General features: G+C 38.3%; 1 protein-coding gene across 1 annotated transcript in view; it reads right to left on the bottom strand.

Moving 5' to 3' along the window:
• B4GALNT2 (beta-1,4-N-acetyl-galactosaminyltransferase 2) overlaps positions 1-10,505 on the bottom strand; it is a 41,714-nt gene that overhangs the window by 24,596 nt on the left and 6,613 nt on the right. Inside the window, exons 2-3 of the mRNA XM_006924772.3 lie at positions 954-1,139; positions 358-489 (exon numbers count right to left, since the gene is read on the bottom strand). Coding sequence (XP_006924834.3) covers positions 358-489; positions 954-1,139 — 318 coding nt within the window. The remainder of the gene's footprint in view (positions 1-357; positions 490-953; positions 1,140-10,505) is intronic.

The following is a 10,505-nucleotide window of genomic DNA, read 5'->3' as shown; positions in this document are numbered from 1 at the left end:
AGGTCCGCAATATAAATGCATGAGATAGTGCAACTTAGTGAGACTACAAAGTCACCTGCTGTGATGGCCTGGGTGGGGGAGGCTGTGTCACCAACACCACACTAACGTTTCATATCGCCTTCACTCCTTTGATCTTTCTTCGTTATGAAATGTTTTATATATGTGAAATTTTGTAAATCTTCATTTAAGGGCTATGCCCTCAATTCTCTTTCCTTATTTTATTCCTAACAGTTTCTCCCAGGGACCCTGCAAAAGTAGGAGCTCCTTTCTTCTCTCTTCAAACCCACACCCTTAGGACACAGAAGAAAGAGCTTTTGCTCTTCCACAAGACCCAAGAGTCCTCATGGTCTACATCACCTCCTCTGAAAGTGTTCAAATTCAGCCTGTCTCCTCGCTTTCACTGCAGGGAGGTCTTTCCGGTCATAGGCATCCTGAAAGTTGTAGCCCTGATGTTTGGTGTCACATTCGCACTGTTTTTTCGGAAACAGCCTAAAACAAGCAAGAGAATTGTGAACATTATTGGGTGGCTGGTCTGGTGGTGAGAGGGAGCCTGAGGCCTGATCCAGTGTGTCATTCTGAGGTTCTCCTTCCCCATCCCTGCTGGGCTAGTTGGGTTGAGACTATCTCAGCGGCCTTCGTTAAACTTGAGAGTCACAGGAATTCCAGTGGCATCTCAGCCCCACCAGAAGAGGAGGCCAGAAGGACGGAAAGGCAGCATCATTCCTGTAGTTTTCGTTAAAAGGACCCTCCAAAGTTTTAATGGACTTAGCTGGGAGCTGTAGAGAACAGAGACTGTGCCCTGAATACCAAGCCCTTTTCTGGTCTCACAGTTTGGAATCACTTTATCAGCCAGCACAGGTTCAAGAAGATAGGGAACCATCTGTAAAATGGGCGGAGAGGAGCATGAGAGATGTCAGGCCAAGTTCAAAGAGAGAGGACATGTGATATCTCACCAGATCCCATCATAGGTAAAGAGGTTCCTGAGACGTTCTTCAGATAGAAGCTTTGGCATCCGGACAACTGGAGCAGGACGAGGGAGCTCTGGTTTGAGGTCTTCATAAAGGTATACATTTCTGAACATAACCAAAAGCATGCCAGGTCCTAACACTAGGAAGGACATCTTGCAGAGCCACAGAAATCTAGAGTTGTTGGGGCACAAAAAAGCAAATTCCATTAAAACCTTTTGCCTTGATTATGCATTAAATGACTTGATTATGTAATATGTATGGGAACGTAACTTGAAGAAAAAATGTAAGTTAAACCTCTATCTTATACTATTTACCAAAATTGACTTCTGACAAATAAAAAAGAATCAAGTCACAACAAAGAGACTCAGAAATATCACAAATAAAAGAACAGGCAAAAATATTCTGAGAAAAAAAAGAATAAAATTTGTAATATTAATGTCAGCATGGTTGAATTCAAGGCAAAAAAAAGTATTAAATAAAACATATAGGATCACTTACAAAGATCAAATGTATGATCCACAAAACAGAAGAAGTAGTCATGAATTTTATCCACTAAAATAATAGCACAAAGTACACAAGGCAAAAAAATGGCAAGATAGAAAAGAAGAAGGATTCAAAATACAAAAGTAGTCATAGGTTCTAACATTCTCATATCTCCGTCTTTAACAGGTCAAGTCTCAAAAACACAAAACAGCAAAGCAACTAAATGACAGAATTCATATTCTGTGAAAGAGCTCTTAGAACATTTACAAAAATTGGCCACATACTTGGACACAAAAATAACTGTAAAAGAAACCTTTCAGATCATGCACTCTGACAGCGCAATTAGTAACCTACTAACAAACTCCCTCTCCCAACAATGTGGAATTTTTAAAAAGCTTTCCAAAGCAACTCTTGAGTCAAAGACAAAAGAAGAACAGGAATATAAAGATAATAGATACTACATACCAAAACTATGGAACACACTAAAACTATACTGAGAGAAAAAGTTGAAGCTTTACATACAATTTCTAATCACAAGACAAAACAAAAAAAACTTAAGTAATCAAGTAAGAAGTTTGAAAAAAGACAACAAAATGAATATCAGAAATGCAGAAATAAGAACTTAATTACAGTGCAAATAGAAAGTGGTGAGTTAGAAAAAAACCTAAAATGATATAATTACTAAATCTGAGCACTGAGTAAATATATTTAGAGATAGCTGTCTATTTCATAACCTCTTTTCTCTGAGACTTTTCTTCTGACCCCCAGAGGTGACACTCACCAGCCTAGTTTATATTAGATGGTACTCCCTGGCCAAGGACTATTAAACCAAGGGTGAACATTTTGTCTGAATTGGGCCAATCAGCCAGAATTTTTTCCTAGGAATTGGGAACCAGAGATATTGATCAGCTTATCCTGGTCCCCTGAACTGAGAAGAAAGGGGAAAAGAAAAGAAGAGAGTGAAAAGAAGGTGAGAGACCCAAAGAGAAGCCTAGATCTCGAAAACCTAGAACAAAGAGACAACTTCCTAGAAATACAAAAATGACTTAAACAGACCTGTAAAGTGGGAAAAAAAAAACAAAACAAAACCTGAGGAAGCTGTCAAAGACCTGTGTACTCTTCCTTTCAGCAAAGCCCCAAATCCATGTTTCACAAGTGAACAACTCCAGCCTGGTTTATTAAAAAAACAGCTTTACAGTGATGCCAATATAAGTACTTACGAACAACGATATAAATATGCTAAATAAATGCTAGCAAATAAAACGCAATGATATGTTAAATGAACAATTCCCCACTAACAAATGGAGTTTTTCTTGGAATGCAAGAATGATTCAATGTTATGCAATTTATTAATAAATTTCACCAACTAAAAATTCAAGCCACGAGAAAAACTAATACAATTATATTGACAGATGATTTTAAAAGCATGTAATAAAATCCAACATTTATTTTTAATTTGTTAAACATCCCTTGTTTAAGAAAGGACCTAGAAGAAATGATGTCACACTAATAATTATGAACACACTTTAAAAAAACTGGAATGATCAGGTGGTCACTACCTTAACCAAGTGACCAAACTTAGCATCACTAATAGTGAGACAACCTGACAAAATGTTCCCACTGATGTGGTACGTTATGAAGTTACACAATCATTTATGGAGTATTAATGCCAAAAATGTTTAACCAAAATGTAATAAGGCCTCGAGATCTAACTTCTAGTTTATAGGAAATAACAGGGGAAAGATAAGCAAACCGGAAAACACCATCAAGAACAGACACATCAGGATATGAGACATTCTACAAGCCTACTGACCTGGAATCTTCAAAAGGACAATGTTATGAAAAAAAAAAACAAAGTGGAGACATGGAGATGGGGACCGCTTTTGATAGTTTAAAGAGACTAAGCAGATTTAACTACCAAATGCACTGTGTGACTTTCATGGGATCATTGTCCCCAAAACGGTTACAAAAGACATTTGGAGGACAATTATGAGTATTTGAACATAGGCTAAATGTTAGATTATGTTAGGGAATTATTAATTTTTTTTTAGGTAAGACGATCATATTATGATTATACAGGAGAATGTTCTTATTCTTAGAAGTACACTGAACTATTTAGGAGTGAAGTGTTAAGATGTCTGGACTTTCTTTCTATAGCCATGTTTCCCTGAACAAACCTGATCTCGTCAGAAGCTAAGCAGGGCCGGGCCTGGTTAGTATTTGGATGGGAGACCACCTAGGAAGACCAGGTGCTGTTAGGTGTAAAAAATAAAAATAAAAAAATAAGGGATTGTAAGCTGACAAATTCCTTGCAATCTGTGAGGTCAACCAAGGGTTGCCTCGCCAAGAAAAAAAAAGAAAAAGATGTCTGGAATTTCCCTTTTAAATGGTTTGGTCCTTTGAAAGAGAGGAAGATAAAACAAATATTTATTGTTGGATCTAGGTGGAGAGTGTATGAGTATTCACGGTAACATTCTTTACGTTTGCTTTAGTTTGACAATTTTAAAAATACAGCTTTGGGATTTATAAACAATTAAATAGAAATTCCTCAAGCTAAATAAGAAGAGGTGGATAACTTTCTTAACAAAGCAAAAGATTTATATTTCAAATCAAAAGCCAGCATTATGTTTAACAGTGAAACACTGGAAAATTTCATTTTAGACAGAAACAAAATAAAAAGACCTACTACAGTTATTTAACATTGTCATAAAGCACTAATAAATGCAGTAAGATCAGTTTATGGAATAAAAAAATATATAACAAAAAGGGGAATAAGAAGTCTAATTATTTACAGATGAAATAATTGCAAACTTGGAAAACTAAAATGTATTAAATGAGAAACCATTGGAAATAGTAAGATTTTAGTGGGGTAGCTAGTTACAAAATAAATATATTTGTTTAACTAAAAAAATAAAGCAGCTTTATTTATAATCATCAAAAACAGGAAAATATTTTAATAAATAATTATTATTCTTGTCATCTAATTACCACTTACTATGTCTAACCCTCTGCCAAGAGCTTTGTGTACATTATCTCATTTAGTTCTCACTACATAATGAGGTTCTATTACTACACCCAGTTAACAGATGCATTGGCTGAAGCTTAAAGAGGAAAAGTAAATTGCTTGGTTAATGATGGATGCAGGATTCAAAACCAGATCACACTTTCAAACATCACACTACTACCCAGTTTTTTATAAGCCAAAAAATATAATGAAAAGAGATCTAATTCAATTTAACAACACAAAAAGATAGAATATCCAGGCAGCAGAAACTTAAGAAAAAACATGTGGACCTATGTGGCAGACAGACTATTAAGGTGGCCCCCAGGAGCCTAGTCTCCTGGTCCTAGCAAAAGATTCTTGCTGTTCAGCATTTAAAATGTGCTTCTCATTTGTTCTATTGAAATTCCTAAAATCATGCAGTTTGAGTTATAAGTCTTTCTTAAATCTATTCTCATGCTAGAATCTTATTAACATATAAGAAATTTAGAGATTAAATTACCAAAATACTCAGCTCAATACTTGTATATTTTTAGTATCATATAGAATTAAAATCCCAGGGACTGTGAACATCCTAGATCTTCTGTGGTTTATCCTTTCGGTCATTTTAAATGTTGAAAGAAGGGCCTATATGGTTATCTGCCTTCTCATTTTATGTTAAATCTCCCATATTTGTACCAGTATACACCAGTTTGAGGCAACTGCTGGATTTTTGTTGAATTTTAACCAAATCTTACAGTAATTTTTGTCTTTCTAGAAATCTCATTTTGTGCTGTGAGAGAAAACCTCCATTTTGAAAATCTACATTGTAGAGAAGCACATCTTTAATATCTTCAGATTAAAAAGTCTTACAGTTAATTGAATGTTTGCATTTGGGGTATAACTTTACAGGAAGGGCCTGGAAAAGAATAAAGCTATTAAGTATATTTAGTAAAATGTTGCCTTTGTCTTATGCAAAACATGTAGAATATCTACTTTAGTAAACATCTTTAGAAGGTAGTGATGTTTGTTTTGCAGCTAAAACTATATTTAATCATAAAGTTTCTGAAATCTTATATGTTTTTATACGTTGGAAGTTGCTTACCACTATTATTTTTGTTTGAAGTGTGATTGATTATTTTCCTTTTCTTGCTAACTTCTCTTAAAAAGTGAGTTTCCGGAGAGCGGGAAGATGGCAGACTAGATAAAAACAGGATTCGTCTCCTCGCAAGACTGCATTGAAATTACAACCAAATTATAAAATAATCAATGTGAAGAATCACCTGAAATCCAACAGATCATAACACCAGACACCTGATAATATAAAGGAGCCACATCAAAGCCAGTAGGAGAAGCAAAGTCCCGAATCCAGCTGGACCCACACTCCCTGGGTGGTGGAAGATTACCGGGAGGGAGAGTGAGGTTGCAGAGGCTCTCCTGAAGGAGAGGGGTATCCTGGTCTCATTGAGGGGTTCTCCAGCACAGAGTCCCAGCCCGCCCCGCCTAACCTGCAGACTGCTCGGGGCAGGTATTACTGGATGGCTTCCAAGCCCTGCTCAGAGTGATTCAGGGCCAAGTAGTCACAGCAGGGCCATCGCTGAGAGTGGAGTTTCTAATCCCAGCAACAGCGGCCAGTGCTGTGAGCAGCATTTCAGAGATAGGGTCAGGCAGATCACTGCTGCCAATACGAACTTGGTTGGATATCAGGGGACATGTGGGCTAGTCCCAGACAGCAGCTGGTCTTGCTGTGATCTGGGTCTTCTGTGGGAACTCACAACAGTTACCAAATTTGCAGACAGATGGAGGCTGTATTGATCTGACTGCCATTGTATGAGAACTCGCCCCACCCTACCCACAAACTGCTCCAGGTGGCCCATTGACAGTGAACTGCCACAGCCCTGCCCTTCCCCTCCCCTGATCTCCTAATCAACACAGACAATAATCTTTGGCTGGCATAGGGTGGGCACTGCACGGAAATCAACCGCAGGCAGAACTTTGCTGCCTGCAAGACTTGCAATTTTGTGTTGGGGAGTACAGAGGTCTGGGGGAACACTCCTGACGGCAGCTGGTCTCACTGTGCTCTGGGTCTACAGTAGGAACGCCCAGGCATAGAAGTTGCAGCAAAACTGAGGCTACATTGGCCAAATGGACCTTGTCTCCCTGAGATTGCACTTCACCCAAGCCACAAAGTGCCTGCAGCCCATTGACAAGCAGTCTCTTGTGCCCTGCTTGGCTCTGGGATTGAGCAGTTAGCGCAGGCAACAGACTTTGACTGGCGCAGTGAGAGCATTTCGAGGAAAGCAGTTGTGGACAGACCACTGCTGTCTGTATGAGCTGCAATATCTCTTAAGGGGATTATAGGGGTCTGTATTGGCCTGATGGCCTTTGACTCCCTGAGCTCCTGCCCCATCCAGTACATAAAGTGCCTGCTGCACATTGATAGGCAGCTGCCCATGCTCTGGGGTAGCACATTTAGGCCCAGGGTGGGCAGCAGTTGACCTTGCTACGAGTGGAAACTTGTACAGCGAGCCACAGAGACGGCGTGGGCACATAAACTGACACTGCAGTGGCAGGGGGAAATTTACTCACTAGACCCAGGAGACTCCCAGAGTCCCTGCGCCACCCATCACGCATATCACCCAGAGGCTCATCCAGTTTCAGGGACTTACAGGTATCTGATAGGCAGTATCAGGCCTTGAGGAGCACTGGTCCCTCTGCTAAACTGCCATTGGTCAGGGACGGGGGATAACCGAGAGCTGCCTACAGCACTGTCTCTTCCGCTTACCTATAGATCCAGCATAGGCAACAACCATCAGCGTATCGCTTTGTAGTTCTCACTGGGTAGCCCTGAGCAATCAAAAGCAGCGGCTGATCTTGGCCTACAGGGGAGCCCCTCCCAAGGGGTCACAAAACCAACGCATCTGGAAGCTGGCACCAGCTCACAACAGAGCAATTCCTGACTAGTTCCAGTAGTGATACACACAAAGTGTGGTTGCAACAAGAACACAAACCTGCTCGGGCAAATCCCACTCGGTGGGGTCAGCCCCCACACAACAACTCTTATCCTGAGGGTGCAGCCAATTCCCACAATTAGTCAGCCTGAACATTAATCCAATCAACTGATCTACTAACAACAAAAAGTTCTGGCGACAACAGAAGATCACACACAACCCACACAAAGGTGATGTCCAGAGTTCCCGGCACAAGGGATCAGGGAGAGTGCACCACTGGGCCACACAGGACACCGTCCACATTAGGCCATCTGGCCAAAGCTGAGAGACAAAACAAATATTCCTGACGCATAGAAACAAACACAGAGAGGCTAATAAAATGAGAAAACAAAGAAACATGCCACAAATGAAACAACAGGAGAAAACTCCAGAAAATAAATTAAATGAAATGGAGGCAAGCAACCTACCAAAGACAAAGTTCAGAATAAAGGATACTCAAGGAACTTATGGGGAGAATGGATGAGTACAATGAGAACCTCAACAGCACAAAAAATGACATAGAAACCATAAAAAATAACCAGACAGAAATGAGGAATACAATAACTGAAATGAAGAATACACTAGAAGGATTCAACAGTAGATTGGATGAAATAGATCAAATCAGCTAATTGGAAGACAAGGTATTTGAATATACCCAATCAGAACAACAAAAAGAAAAAAGAATTTGAAAAAATGAGGATAGTTTAAGAGACCTCTGGGACAACATGAAGCATAAAAATATCCGAATCATAGGAATACCTGAAGAAGAAGAGAGTGAGCAAGGGATTGAGACTCTAATTGAAGAAATAATGACAGAAAACTTCCCTGATCTGACAAATGAATTAGACATACAAGTTCAGGAAGCACAAAGAGTTTCAAACAAGAATTCAAGCAGACCCACACCAAGACACATCATAATTAAAATGCCAAAGGTCAAAGACAAAGAGAGAATCTTAAAAAGCAGCAAGAGAAAGGAAGCTGGTTACTTTCAAGGGTCCCCCATAAGAACGTCTGCTGACTTCAAAGGAAATTTTGCAGGCCTGAAGGGAATGGCAAGAAATATTCAAAGTTATGAAAAACAAGAATCTACAACCATGGATACTCTACCCAGCAAAGCTTTCGAATAAAATGGCAGGAGAGCTAAAGAGTTTACCAGACAGGAAAAAGTTTAAGGAATTCATCACCAACAAGCCAGCATTACCAGAAATGTTAAAGGGTCTTCTGTAAAAAGAGAAGGGGTAAAAAAGAAAATAGAAATAACAAATATGAATAATAAAATGGCAATAACAATGTATCTATCAGTAATCACTTTAAATGTAAATGGATTAAATGCTTCAATCAAAAGGCATAGGGTTACTGAATGGATAAGAAAACAAGACCCATGCACATGCTGTCTACAAGAGACCCACTTCAGATCAAACGACACTCACAGACTGAGAGTAAAGGGATGGAAAAAGATATTTCACGCAAATGGAAATGAAAATTGGGGTAGCAATACTTATATCAGATAAAATAGAGCATTACATAATAATAAAGGGATTGATAAATCCCTTTACTTATACGCACCCAACACAGGAGCATCTACATACATAAAGCAGCTATTGACTGACATAAAAGGAGAGATAAATAGTAATGCACTCATAGTAGGAGACTTTAACACCCCATTGATACCAATGGACAAATCTTCCAGGCAAAGAATCAACAAGGAAACAATGGGCCTAAAAGATACACTAGAACAGATGGACTTAATAGATATTTTCAGAGCATTTTACCCCAAAGCAGGAAAATATAAATTCTTCTCAAGTGCACATGAAACATTTTCAAGGATAGACCACATGTTAGGACACAATCAAATCTCAATAAATTTAAGATTTAATCATATCAACTGTCTGATCGCAATGGTATGAAAATAGATATCAACTACAAGAAGAAAATTGGAAAATACACAGACACATGTAGGCTAAATAATATGCTACTAAACAATGAATGGGTTATTAATGAGATCAAGGAAGAGATCAAAGGATACCTAAAAACAAATGAAAATGAAAACACAACAACTCAAAATTTATAGGACGCAGAGAAAGCAGTCTTAAGAGGGGAATTCATAGCAATACAGGCCTACTTCCAGAAACAAGAAAAAGCTCAAATAAACAATCTAACCTTACAGTTATTATTATTTTTTAATTTATTTTTTATCTTTTAGGCAAGGCGACCCTTGGTTGACTTCACAGATTGCAAGGAACTTGTCAGCCTACAGTCCCTTATTTTTTTACTTTTTACACCTACAGCACCTGGTCTTTCTAAGTGGTCTCCCATCCAAGTACTAACCAGGTCCAACCCTGCTTAGCTTCCGATACACAGCAATGTTTTGAAGAGATTAAAACTTTCCATGACGAGCAGATAATAGAGTTTATCCTGGTAGCATAAAAGTCAGGTAAACTGTCACTGAAATACTCTAATTGTAAGATATTAATGTCTCAGACTTGGCAAGTGTTCATGGATATGGAAAGAAATAATAAATTAGACATTTAAAAGAAGATAGTAATAGAATTTTTAGATTTGTATGACGTGTACAGAGAGGAAGAAGAAGGCTATTTATTCATATATGACAGGTTGGGGACCTGATAAACAAAATTGATTTTAATATAATTTAATTAAAATCTATAATATATATTGAGTTTGAGATAATTGTGGACCTTAAAATGAAAATATTGAGTAGACATTGGGAGAAAAATTGTCCTCTGAAGAGCTTTGAAGATTCTGAAGTCCCATATGGAGGTGTAAGTTTTTCCAAAGGACAAACAGAAAGCATCAAGTTGCCATTCTAGCAAGAAAAATATTGGTTAATAGATAGAAGGACAAGCTAAAAAATGTTTGTTTCAATAAGGTCAAGAAAAAAGAATGCTTAAAAATAAGGATCAAATAAAAAGAGAATTTGTTTTGATATCTAGAGAGTCTCTGGTAATATTTGTGAACATGATTTTGAAATTGAGATGCAAACAGAAGGGAGCCTATTGTTTTGTGCTGGTCTCGGCCCATGAATAAACAAGGTTATGGCTGGACTGGTCTTTGTGGTTCTTATGA

This window comes from Pteropus alecto, unplaced genomic scaffold (genome assembly GCF_000325575.1).
Source record: "Pteropus alecto unplaced genomic scaffold, ASM32557v1 scaffold98, whole genome shotgun sequence".
Classification (NCBI taxonomy): domain Eukaryota; kingdom Metazoa; phylum Chordata; class Mammalia; order Chiroptera; family Pteropodidae; genus Pteropus; species Pteropus alecto.
This window is presented reverse-complemented; position numbering and strand designations above follow the sequence as displayed.